Below are 12,938 nucleotides of genomic sequence, written 5' to 3'. Positions count from 1 at the left end.
GTTATAACCTGCATATATGCCAAGTTGCCAACATTCCTGACATACCATTTGTCAATGATCTTGCAGCCTACATCACAGATTCTTCTGTGCTTCGTTTAACTAATTATTTAAATTTTAAACAATGAGTGGATGAACGCGGCTCTGGTTAAAAATAAAATTCGCTATCTTGCCATTTTCAGACATGCAACTTTTTTTTCCAGTTTACAGTACAGTTTGGGAGAGTTAGAATTTTGCACTTCACATTTTATGTGAAACTAAAACAATTTGGTTCTGGGCTTCTCGCACAATTTGCTATCTCGGTAAGAAATTTGAATGCTTGGGTTTCAGGGGAATTAGGTAAAATGTGGTGACAAGTAATAACTGATACATATTTGAAGGGGATTAAGGGAGTATCTTCACCCTTCGGAGTTCGGTGCCCTTGGCTTTGTTTTATTTATGCGTCTCCGGATGCTATTGACAGGTTTTGGCCCGAGAAAGATCAAACTGCATCAAACAAGAGTTGCATGTTACAGGATTTCTGCATATCTTGCTATTCGGATCAAAATTCAGATCATTCTTGAAATCTTTGCTTCATTTAAAATGTGAGATCACAATGCGAATGGTACATGAAAAACAAACGTGAACTCAAATTGGATGTATACATGTAGTCACCACTCACTAAATTTCTGGTTGAGAGCCACCCAAATTTCCAAGAAACAATGACGGAGTGAGGGATATCAAAATACTTTCTTGGGTATCATGTGGAAAGGAAGGGACAAAACCACAATATTGGTGCCCGCTCAATTGTACAAAGTACAAACCAAGGCCAGCATTAGTTCATAATCTAATGTGGGCGTCTTGGCCATCTTATCAGCATTTGTTATTTTCAATAGAGAATAAGTTTTGATGGAATGATCCTGAAGGATCTTTAGATTTGCTGATGGCTCTGTGCCCTTCAAAATGTCTCGAGTGTTGGTTTTGTTACCATATTTGTATTTCCTGCTTATTGGTGCAGGTAGCTGTATCATAGGGTTTCAGAATGTCTTGTAGAAATGACCACCATGAGATCTCCACGCCTACATATCTCTCACTGATCATCAAATTATTGACTAGAAAATTACAGAAAACATTGGGAGAGAGAGAGAGAGAGAACTAAAGGGGCTGCGCTTACGTCTTTGCAGCCTTGACATGCTGAACTGTTTCGTCATAAATGGGATCCGGAAACAGTTTCTGTGGATCACCATTCTGCTGATGTACAATCTGCTCTATTTCTTTAGTAGGAGAATTATGGGAGTTCCATTCATCTTCTTGTCCATTGTAGGTGGTTAATAACTTGGTTGCTTCAACAAGGGCAGCTTGGAACTCTTTATGCTCTATTGACATCCTGAAGTCAGCTGCTGTATCTCTTGTTCTGCAGCAGCCCATACAGTGTATCTTCCTTTGCAACTCATTGACTCTCTGAAAGTGCAGGAATTACTCATCATCATTCTCTCTAAAAATGCAGGAATTAAAGTATGAAGGCGGAAAAAGGTTATTTCTGAAGTACGAGTTTTTCAATTCACTTAAAACTAAGATATGTTTGTTGCCTATGTCACAAGAAAACAGGCAAATGAAACATATCAACATGTTAAGAGACTGTTTACAACTCATAGTAAGATTTTTTTTTAATGTACCATGACCATATCACTTACTGAGCCATATTTCCTGTCATACAGAATATTTTAGAGGTCATATAGTGGAGTATATGCTCCAAATAGCTCTACTTGCAGAAAAGAAGAGATGTGTAGCAATAGCGTCACACTGCTCAGTATCTTGTTTAAGGAACAATTCAGAACATCACAAATACATATCCAAGGAACCAAGAGTAATTCTCGTCCTTTTGACTGGTATGTTGAAACATTGACAGTAAAATATGTATTTATCCCTAAACTACCTAGAATCTCCATGTTCATCTACAGGACCAGTAAAATTTGCTGCAGGGTGGTACAAACCAGAATTAAATACTAAAAGATGCTTTGAGCCCATGGCAAGGCACAACAACAATATGAGGCAACAATTGGATATCCTCTTTCCAAGGACCCATACCTAAAATTCTATCTGTAGCAATGACATCTTATGTTTCAATCGCACATGTAAGAAAAAAAAAAAGGAGCCCTTATACTTCAAAAAATCAATATATATATATATATATATATATATATATATATATATATATATATAGAGAGAGAGAGAGAGAGAGAGAGAGAGAGAGAGAGAGAGAGAGAGAGAGAGAGAGAGAGAGGGGGGGGGGGGAAGGAAGGAAATCTGATAGCACTTTTTTCAGGACCGATGGGGAATGGAGACTCTATAAGGGCTGAACTGTTTGCAGTCCTACAAGGTGTTCAGATTGCAAAAGGGATGAACTTGGAAAACCTGGTGATTGAAGGGGATTCCAAGGTGGTGGTGGGCTGGTTAGAAGACCTGGATTCAGTGATATGGTGCTATTGAGACAAAATGAAGAAATTCAAATGGTTAACTCAACAGATGAGCTTAATTATACAATGGGTGGGAAGGGAGGCAAATACTTTGGCTGATTCATTAGCTAAGCAAGGGGGTTCTTGTCTTTTCATTATGAGTGAGGCTGCATCCTGTTCCTCCATTGGGGAAGCTTGTAACAGTTGCTTATTTTTTCTGATTTAATGAAATTTTAAAGAAGCTTTTACTTATAAATATAAATATATATATATATATATATATATATAAAGAGAGAGAGAGAGAGAGAGAGAGAGAGAGAGAGAGAAAGAGAGAGAGAGAGAGAGAGCACCTCATGCATTGGAATGCTGAATGCTTCATCCAAAAATTCTTAAAGGAGGGGGAGGGGAGAGATGATCAAAAGGTGAAAAATATCAATGCTATTATTTAAACTACAAACAACATGAAACAACCTAATTGATTTGTTAAGATGTGCCGAATAGGGGTAGTTTAGTCTTCTTCTGTTTATTAAGTAACTTGCTTATGTGGCAGTGTTATTAGAGTTACTCTGCCCCACACTTAAGTAAGGGCATTTCTGTCTTTGTAAACATTATTAGAATCTAATATAGATTAAGGGGGTCGACTGGATGGGTGAACCATCAGATTTTCGACAGACCCTTCTTCTTCTCTTCTTCTTCTTCTTCTTCTTCTTCTTCTTCTTCCTGTTCGGACTACTGTAGCAGCAGCCAAAACATGGTATCAGAGCCATGCTCCTGACCGAAGTCAGTTGGTAAAGCACCTTAGCATTGTTCGTGACTCTTCACCTTCGTTTCTGGTCAGTCGATGGAGAGAACTGGTTCGCCCTAGGTCAAAAACATTACAGCTTGTCTCTCTGCTGCGCATAACCTTCTTCAACAAGGAAAGTGACTTCAGCAGTGAATGGTTGATTGATATTCTCAAAGGAAGGTTGGTTCTCTCTTCTTCTAGTGGTACTTATATTTCTGGGTAGAAACCCTACAAGAAGCTGTTGTACTGAGTAGAACCTAGAGAACTAGGTTCATTGTTGCCCTAGGAAGGGCTGTGTGTGCAGTAGCCGAATGGTGTAGGGCTGCTGTAAGTTGTTGAATGGTGTTAGGGCTGTTGTAAGTGGCCGAGTGGTGTAAGGTAGAATGCAGTGACCTTGCCGAACTCCTTGTGGTTGTGTAATGCCCTCTTAAGTGTGTTAAACAAGTCTGAACTGGGTGCAGCAGATTTGGCTGTGTTGTGGTGCTTGAGTGGTTGTAAGAGGGCCTCTACTTGTGATTAGTGAATGGTAAACTGATGCTTATGTGGGACGTAAGTGTGTGAAGTCAGCAGTAGTGTGAATAAGAACAAGTGTGTGAAGTCAGCAGTGGTGTTTAGAGGCTGCAATAGGTGCTGAAATATCAAATTGTGAACAACATCAACTGTGAAAGAGTACAATGGCAGCAATAGGAGATGGCTACAATGATTAGAAACCTGGTGTAGTAATTTCCTCCGACTACCTAAGAATACAAATGACCTCAATTAAGCTAAATGGGGAGAACTATGTTCCATGGGCTAAATCAGTGGAAGTTTTTCTCAAGGCAAAGAAGAAAGTAAAGCATGTTAGAGATGAGAAGCCACCGGTTGACTCTCCAGGGTTTGATGATTGGGAACAAGAAGATGCTCAAATCATGACTTGTTGTGGAATAGTATGGAACCCAAAATCAGTGCCAACTTCATGTTCCTTGATATGGCTAAGGATATATGGGAGCATGCTAAGAAGCTATATTTTGGACAAGATAACACAACAAGAGTATATCAGCTGTATCAGGAGAACTTTGATTTACAACAAGGAACCAAAACACTAGAAGAGTACTATACCTGCATGAAGAATATAAGGAATGAACTCAATGTCTATCATCCCCTTACTCCAGATATTCAAGTTCAGCAACAGCAAAGGGAGCAGTTAGATGTTACAAGATTTTTAGTGGGGCTGAAGTCGGAATATGAACCAGTTAGAGCTCAAATATTGGGGGGCTCTACTCTTTTTACACTTGAGGAAGTATTCTCAAGACTTCGTAGAATCTCTTTGGGCCAAACAGAGAACCCCACACAGTATGATAGATCAGCACTTGTGATAGCTAGAGGTGGTGGACATAGTACAAGAGGGGGAGGTCATTCCAGAGGGGGCCGTGGCAATTCCATGATTGGTCGGGGTGGCCGTGACTCAGGGGGAGGCCGTGGCAGAGGAAAAAATAACTCTACAAGGAAGTGTACTCATTGTGGTAGGGATGGACACACAGTGAATTTCTGTTATAACCTACATGGTCCTCCTTCTAAATGGGCTAATCATGCTGTAGTAGGCGAGGTTGCTATTAGTGACAGTAAATTGGCAGACCTAACACCTCCCACATCTACATCTACTTCTGGGAGGGAGATGGTGAGTGTTCCGCATGATGAGTATGAACGGTTCCTTCAAACTACTTCACAGCATACCACTGCCACACATGCCCAATCAGGTATCGCTTGCATGTCATCTAAAACTCCTTCCTGGATTATTGACTCTGGAGCCTCAGATCATATGACCGGGACTCCAGGTGTGTTCTCTTCTCTTTCTGAAACCTCCACATCACAAACTGTTACACTTGCTAATGGATCCTCATCTCCCATCTGTGGTGTTGGTAATGTTGACTTGGCTTTTGTCCCCTTATCATCTGTTTTATACGTACCTAAGTTTCCATTCAATCTTATGTTTGTTAGTAAAATAACCAAAGCTCTTAACTGTTATATTACCTTCTTTCCTTCCACTTGTGTTTTTCAGGATCTCAAGACGGGGAAGAAGATTGGTGGGGGCATGAAGCTGGTGGATTGTATTACCTTGACGACGATGGATCTTCAATTGCACTTCAGACTTCCCTTACTCCTCTACAATGGCATTGCCGACTGAGACATCCATCTCTCAAGGTTCTCAAGATGTTGGTTCCATCATTGAGTCAGTTGCCAGTTTTACAATGTGAGTCATGTCAGTTTGGTAAACACCGTCGTGTGTCCTTCAGTCCAAGAGTTGAGAGTTGTATGTTGAGTCCTTTTTCTTTGGTTCATTCAGATGTTTGGGGTCCAATCAAAATAGAGTCTTATAATGGGTACAAGTATTTTGTCTCCTTTATTGATGATTGTTCAAGAATGACATAGATTTACTTAATGAAAGAAAGAAGTGAATTATTTTCCATTTTTCAAAAATTCCATGCTGAAATACGCACACGATTTGGTGTTCCAATCAAAGTTCTCCATTCAGATAATGGTCGTGAATACTTTCTTACTGCATTTCAACAGTATTTAGAACAACATGGCATTATTCATCAGACCTCGTGTACTTTCACCCCTCAACAAAATGGGGTGGCTGAACGGAAGAATCGTCATCTTCTTGAAATTGCTCGGTCTATGCTTCACCACATGCATATTCCTAAACGGTTTTGGAGTGATGTTGTACTCACTGCATGTTTTCTCATTAATCGGATGCCCTCTCTTATTCTTCATGGTCGGTCCCTCTTTTCCATCTTGTTTCCCACTTTATCTCCGTTTCCATTAACTCCTCGTGTCTTTGGTTGTGTGTGCTTTGTCCATAATCTAAGTCCTGGAATAGACAAGTTAGATGCACGCTCAATTAAATGTGTCTTCCTTGGCTACTCTCGGACTCAAAAAAGGGTACAAGTGTTATAATCCCATTGCCCGAAAGTGCTATGTCTGCCCTGATGTCACCTTTTTTGAGTCTGTCCCCTTCTTCTCCAGTCATGAAGCACCCTTGTCCTCACCCTTACTTCATCTTCCTCTTCCTGTTAGTGATTCAGTTCCAGAGGCTGTTGTTGGAGTAGACTCATCTCCTCATCCAGTGCAGGTCACCACTGAACGACCACCAATCCAACAAGTGTATACACGTCGAACGACACCGGCCCATCCTCCTGCTTCTACCTCATCTGTGGATCCTCTCATAGCTCCTATTGCTGAGCCTTCAGATCTTGACCTACCCATTGCCTTACGGAAAGGTAAACGTAGTTCTACACTCCATCCCATTTCCAATTTTGCTTCATTATCTCGTCTTTCTGCCTCACATCGCCAGTTTGTTTCACTTTTGTCTTCTATTTCCCTACCTAACAATGTTCAAGAAGCTCTTAGTTCACCTGGATGGCGGCAGGCAATGGAAGAGGAACTTTTTGCTCTTCAACATACTCAAACGTGGGGAACTTACTATTCTCCCACCTGGGAAGCATGCTGTGGGCTGTAAATGGGTGTATACTGTGAAATACTTGCCAGATGGTAGTGTGGAGCGTCTGAAGGCCAGACTTGTTGCTAAAGGTTACTCACAGGTGTATAGTGTGGACTACATGGAGACATTCTCTCCGGTGGCTAAAATTGGTTCCGTTCGTGTCCTAATTTCCTTGGCAGTTATGTATGATTGGCCTCTCCTTCAACTTGACATAAAGAATGCCTTCCTCCATGGTGATCTAGTGGAGGAGGTATATATGGAGCAACCACCTGGGTTTGTTGCTCAGGGGGAGGGTGGTAAGGTGTGCAGATTGAAGAAAGCAATTTATGGGTTGAAGCAATCTCCACGTGCTTGGTTTGGGAAGTTCAGCAAAGTGGTGAAGAGTTTTGGAATGAAGCAATGCCAGGTTGATCACTCAGTGTTCAGCTATGACTCAGAAGTTGGGAAGATTTTATTAGTGGTTTATGTGGATGATATTGTCATCACTGGTAGTGATAAATTGGGGATTGGTAAACTAAAGGTATTTCTGCAAAATCATTTTCAAACAAAAGACCTTGGAACATTAAAGTATTTCTTGGGAATAGAGGTTGCAGACAATGTGTGAATCTGTGCCAAAGGAAATATGTCCTTGATTTATTGGAAGAAACATGACTGTTTGGTGCAAAACCGGCTGAGACCCCTATGGAACCAAATGTTAAGTTGAGCAGTGATACAGGAGAAGTATTTGAAGATCCTGGAAGGTATAGACGACTAGTGGGAAAGCTGAACTATCTGACTATCACGAGACTCGACATCTCCTTTGCAGTCAGTGTAGTGAGCCAATTCATGCAGAACCCTCGTATACCTCATTGGAATGCAGTCCTTAGAATTGTGAGGTATCTGAAAGGAGCTCTAGGCCGTGGGCTATTGTATAAACCAGGAGGAAAACTTGAAGTAGTTGGGTATACAGATGCAGACTGGGCAGGTTCAGTAAGTGACAGAAGATCTACTACAGGCTATTGCACATTTTTGGGAGGAAATCTTGTGACATGGAAGAGTAAAAAGCAGACGGTTGTAGCCAGAAGCAGTGTTGAAGCCGAATATAGGGCCATGGCTCACACTACCTGTGAATTAGTGTGGCTGAGGAATCTCCTACAAGAAATTGGGTTTCACATGGATAAACCTATGAAATTGTACTGTGACAACCAAGCTGCATTACATATCTCATCCAATCCTATCTTTAATGAGAGAACAAAGCACATAGAGGTTGATTGCCACTTTGTGAGAGAGAAGGTTCTTGCCAGAGAGATAAATACAGAACATGTGGGCTCCAATGACCAGTGGGCAGATTTGTTTACAAAAGCTCTAAGCTCAGGGAAAGTGAACTATCTATGTAACAAGCTGGGATTATATGACATATATTCTCCAGCTTGAGGGGGAGTGTTAAGATGTGCCGAATAGGGGTAGTTTAGTCTTCTTCTGTTTATTAAGTAACTTTCTTATGTGGCAGTGTTATTAGAGTTACTCAGCCCCACACTTAAGTAAGGGCATTTTTGTCTTTGTAAACATGATTAGAATCTAATATAGATTAAGGGGGTTGACTGGATGGATGAACCATCAGATTTTCGACAGACCCTTCTTCTTCTTCTCTTCTTCTTCTTCTTCTTCTTCTTCTTCTTCCTGTTTAGACTACTGTAGCAGCAGTCAAAACATGATTTATCACGAGGAATTAAAATTCAAGAATTAGATAAAAAATGAATGAGGTCAATTGTAACCTGAGGTTAAACATTGGCAAAAATTATGAATCAAACTCAACTGAAAAAAAAATAATAACACATGAAGATCGAACCCTAACTTTAAGATCTAATCTCATTTGTGTACTAGTGAAAGAAGAGGATTGAACAAGCATATTAATAAAGTAGCTTTTTCTTTTAATCACTTTGCTAATTATATGGAAGAGAATTTTTTGTGCTTATTTTTTGGGAGATAGGGGAGAAAGTCCAATAGAAGTGAACTGAACTGTTCATGCCAGAATTTTCCTTCACCAAAAAATAAATGTTTCATGCATGTAACAATGGAAATCCTAAAGAATACAAAATCAATAATGAAAAAAGTTAAATCCTTCTTGAATGATCCCATTCTCAATGCAAGAATAATTCTGTCCAATAGAAGTGAACTAAATTGTTCGTGCCAGAATTTTCCTTCACCAAAAAAATGGTTCATGAATGTAACCATGCAAATCCTAAAGAATACAAAATCAATAGTGAAGAGAAGTTATATCCTTCTTGAATGATCACATTCTCAATGCCAAGAATAATTTTGTCCATTCATGAATCAATACCAAAATTTGTAATCCTTCATTATGAATCATTATAGATAATTTTTTGATTGCTTCAACATCAATGTAATCAACACAACATCCCTTCTATTGCTTTTTTATTCTCCCCCACTCCCACCTCATCATCAATTGTTGTAATCCTCCTCCAATTTAACAGTTCTCTTAGGGACAAAACTTATTGGAACAGACAATTTATCCCTCCCTTTAATTCATTAAAGGGGAAGAAAGACATTATGGAAAGTTAATAAGGATAATAACATCAACTTAACAAAGGACGTCAATGTGAAACTAACATTTCTGAACAAACTCAAGAAAGAACCTTATAGGAATTATAGTTAGTGATAATTATTGTGCCCCCTCCCATTTCTTTTTTTTCCCATTAATGTGAAAATAGTTGCTTAAGAATGTCAAACATCCCAAGAAAGGCATAAGCAATCACAGCACCTGTAGGCTGTAGATGGAAAAGTAGTTGCACAACAGAAAGTTCATTTACACCAACAACTTGCCTGACATTACTGTACAAGCACAGTTGTCCTAGGATATTGTCATTACCGTACAAGCACAATCAGCCACCATGACAATGAATTTATGGCAGATCCCAACATTATACTCATACATATGAAATTATTATCATATTTGTCATAATATTGTCATTATTGGGTTATAAATAGTCCTCCATTCTTTATTGTGGCAGTGTGTGAAGACAATTTAGTGCATATGTTAGTCTTCAGGAGATAAAAAGGATTATGCAATGCCAGACATAGTTTGAACACATGACAGCTAAAACAAGAAATTAAAGTGTAGAACAATTGTGGAAACAAAAGTTGTGATTTGCATATTTTCTAAGAATTCTTCTTTTTTTATGAATAGCAGAGAATTTTCATTAAAGATTAGAGAAAATAATACAAAGTAGAAGGGGAGAGGTAAACCCTCTTAACCCTCCCCTAGGGGAAACAACAAACAGATTATAATGTTTTATTCCTCAAGTTTTAGGTTAGGTTAGTATTGGATTGTTTTATGCAGGTTTACTATGTTTTATTCCTCAAACTTTCTTTAGTTGTACAGCAGGTAGCTCTTAAATTTCTGAATTGGTTATCTTTAGGTTGTATTAATTTTTATTTCAGAACAAAGCGTAAACAAGTTGCTACAGAAGGTAATTAGTTTTCAAAGTAGCTTATTTGTTGCACTCCTGCAGTCCTGCCTTCTCTTTGTTGGGTTTAGATGATATTTTGAAGTATGCATATCATCTGGTAGATTTTTTTTTTTTTGGATCAATAACTGCAGGATTTATACTAATGTTAAAAAGATATATCTTACTCTATATTTCTTTTTGAGCTTCTTCTTGAGTTAAGGATAACATATATAAGGCTGGGGTTGGAGTAACCATGACATGTACCAAACCTGACACACTGCCATCGCTATGAATGGATTCTATTTCAGAACATGAAGGATTATTTTGAGACAGATCTTCCAGAGTGGAATATCATATATATCTTGAAAAACACTGTTTAAGTTAGGATCTGGCTGTTAGGGCTACTATATATATTAACAGATTTTTTACTAGGGAAGCTTGCTATGTTGTGTCAATTTTCTCAAAGAATTCTTGCTTTCAATACTGACCCATGATTATAATTCTAGTCCTACCTTCCTTACATTGTATTGTATAAAATCTTCAAATGCATTAATAAAGGACTTGTAAGGACAGATTGATAAAAAAAAGGACTTGTAAGGACAGAATGATAAGAAAGTATAAATTTGATTCTAAGATGGCTGAGGTGTGCAGGGTATGTACCAGTGATTGCATATGTGATAGAATTAAACTGACAGAGTATGAAAAGCCCATACCAAAAGAAACAGAAATAAGAAAATGAGTTACAGACCTGCAATAACCTTGAGTCAAATTTGGGAAGTCCAATCTGGCCAACAGTCAGCGAACCAAAAAAATTACCCAAGAGTGCAGCATCCGGCACAGGCAAACCCCAAATAAACCCGACAACGAACCCGCCTAAGAAGCTGTCCCCAGCACCCGTTGGATCAATCTGGGAGGCTGGAAATGGGAAAATCTGCATATCTCCATCCTTCCAGTAAACCCTGCAACCATCCTTCCCTTCCGTGACAACCACAGCACACCATTTCCGTGCCTCTTCAATATCAATATAAGGCGCTTCCTCGGCCGAAGCCTTCAGAAATCCAATGCGCGGGAGGAGATGAAAGAAGCCACTGTCTTTCAGCTCAACAAGCTTGACTGTTCCATCAAGAGGATCAAACACACGAATGAGAGCCTGGATGTCAACAAAAACGACACGACAGATATCAAGCATTCGCTCCAAAGTCTCCGGCAATATCTCTCCCGCAACACCGACAGCCAGCCCAAAATCAAACTGCGATTCTGGAAGATCAGATGGTGAAATGGGATCGCATGCATGAATCCGTCGGAGAATGCGATCTTGGTGCCGACTCGAATCTCGGTCGGAGAAGAAATGAGCATGAAAGAGGGTGGTCATCGACGACGGAGACGTGATAGGAGGGTGCGAAACAGAGTAAGCAAAGTCGGAGCCGACCTTAGAGACATAATTGCAGGGAATGCAGAGGCCGTCGAAGACGTTGGAAACAAAGGAAGCCGCACCTCCGAGGCTCTCACCAACGACTCGACCATCCCGGAAAAGAACGTCGTGGCAATAATTCCCGACTACCAGGCCACGGCGAGTGACCATCTCCGGTTCTCGCTGCTCTCCTATGGCCATGGCTGATACGATCGGGAAAAGAAGTTAGAAATTGAGGTTGGCCTTCGTGTCCGCAGTTTTGGTATCATCAGTGCTCAAAAAGAGGTGGGGTTAGATTTTATGAAAAAATGGAGAAGGGAGAGAGAAATGAGTGAATAGGAAATGGCAGAGGGATCCCGATTCGTGTAGGCGAACGTCTGATACAGAGACGACAGCGAAGTCTACAATCTACATGGGTGAAGGAGGGAGAGGAGGAGGTGTGTACGTGGCTGACTCCATGGCGAAAAGTAAAGGAGATGGAATCTGATTTGATCTCATCAAGTTGTCAATGGAGGAAAATGGAGTATCTCCTTGTTTTTTAGGCTAAGCTTTATATATTCTCGCTCCTCCATTGTCGAAAGCTATATAAAGGTTTTCTTTTCCTAATCGTCATCATCCGAAGAAGAATCACATCTCAGACTGGTTGGGGTGAAAAAATAATAAAACAATCGGATTTTGATAGGGATCCAGACTTGCTTTGGGCTGCGGAGCGCTGGCGCTGGCGCGTCTATTACGTGGAATCTGCTCACAATTCACAACAAAAACTGTCCCAACAAGATGAGCAGATCCGAACTCGTTGCTGATGGCCAACTGTCAGTTATTTATCCAATTATAAGATTCCACGTATGTTTTACCTCAGGCGTATTTGGAGTTCGGATCTTCTCCTCAGAGCCCGTTAAAACCACACATTGAAAATAACTGCCGTTCTTCTATATCCTCCTCCTCAGGTAGGGAACAGGGATCTACCACCGATAAAATAAAATGCTCTAAATACCGTGATATCCGAAAAACTTTTTACATCAACTGGTAGCCACTATGGTGTTATTTGTCAAAATTCAAAATTCATGGGTGGGTTTTGATTGATCAAAACTCTTCCCATATCTTATCTTTTTCTTATCATAGATTTTCCCTGTATGGGTATATCAATGTTTAAAAAAAGCACCATTTGCCCATCTTCACAATAAAATAAAAAATAATTAAAATAAAAAGCGATAAAAAATCGTTAAACATGTTGAACGGATGAATGATTTGACCGTATGGGTCAATGAGTTATTGATCAATTTAATGGTTTTTGGCCAAAAATCAGATTTGGGGTAAGTAAAACATAGTCCATTGCTTGGATAGTTCCCAAGGTGAATAGTCTGACCATCGAGGTATTGGG

At 39.8% G+C, this 12,938-nt stretch overlaps 1 protein-coding gene across 1 annotated transcript; it reads right to left on the bottom strand.

Moving 5' to 3' along the window:
- Nucleotides 1-553: 553 nt before the first annotated feature.
- Nucleotides 554-12,346, bottom strand: LOC148870828 (inositol 3-kinase-like). Its single transcript, XM_088970608.1, has 2 exons — nt 10,895-12,346; nt 554-1,437 (listed from the first exon to the last, which is right to left on the bottom strand). The coding sequence occupies exons 1-2, from the start codon at nt 11,756-11,758 to the stop codon at nt 1,147-1,149; spliced, it is 1,155 nt and encodes a 384-aa protein (XP_088826734.1). The 5' UTR covers nt 11,759-12,346; the 3' UTR covers nt 554-1,146.
- Between the last annotated feature and the right edge of the window lie 592 nt (nt 12,347-12,938).

This window comes from Nelumbo lutea, chromosome 2 (genome assembly GCF_056320005.1).
Source record: "Nelumbo lutea isolate HS-2025 chromosome 2, American lotus-T2T, whole genome shotgun sequence".
Taxonomy (NCBI): domain Eukaryota; kingdom Viridiplantae; phylum Streptophyta; class Magnoliopsida; order Proteales; family Nelumbonaceae; genus Nelumbo; species Nelumbo lutea.
The sequence above is the reverse complement of the archived record's forward strand: the minus strand, read 5'-3'. Positions and strand labels throughout refer to the sequence as shown.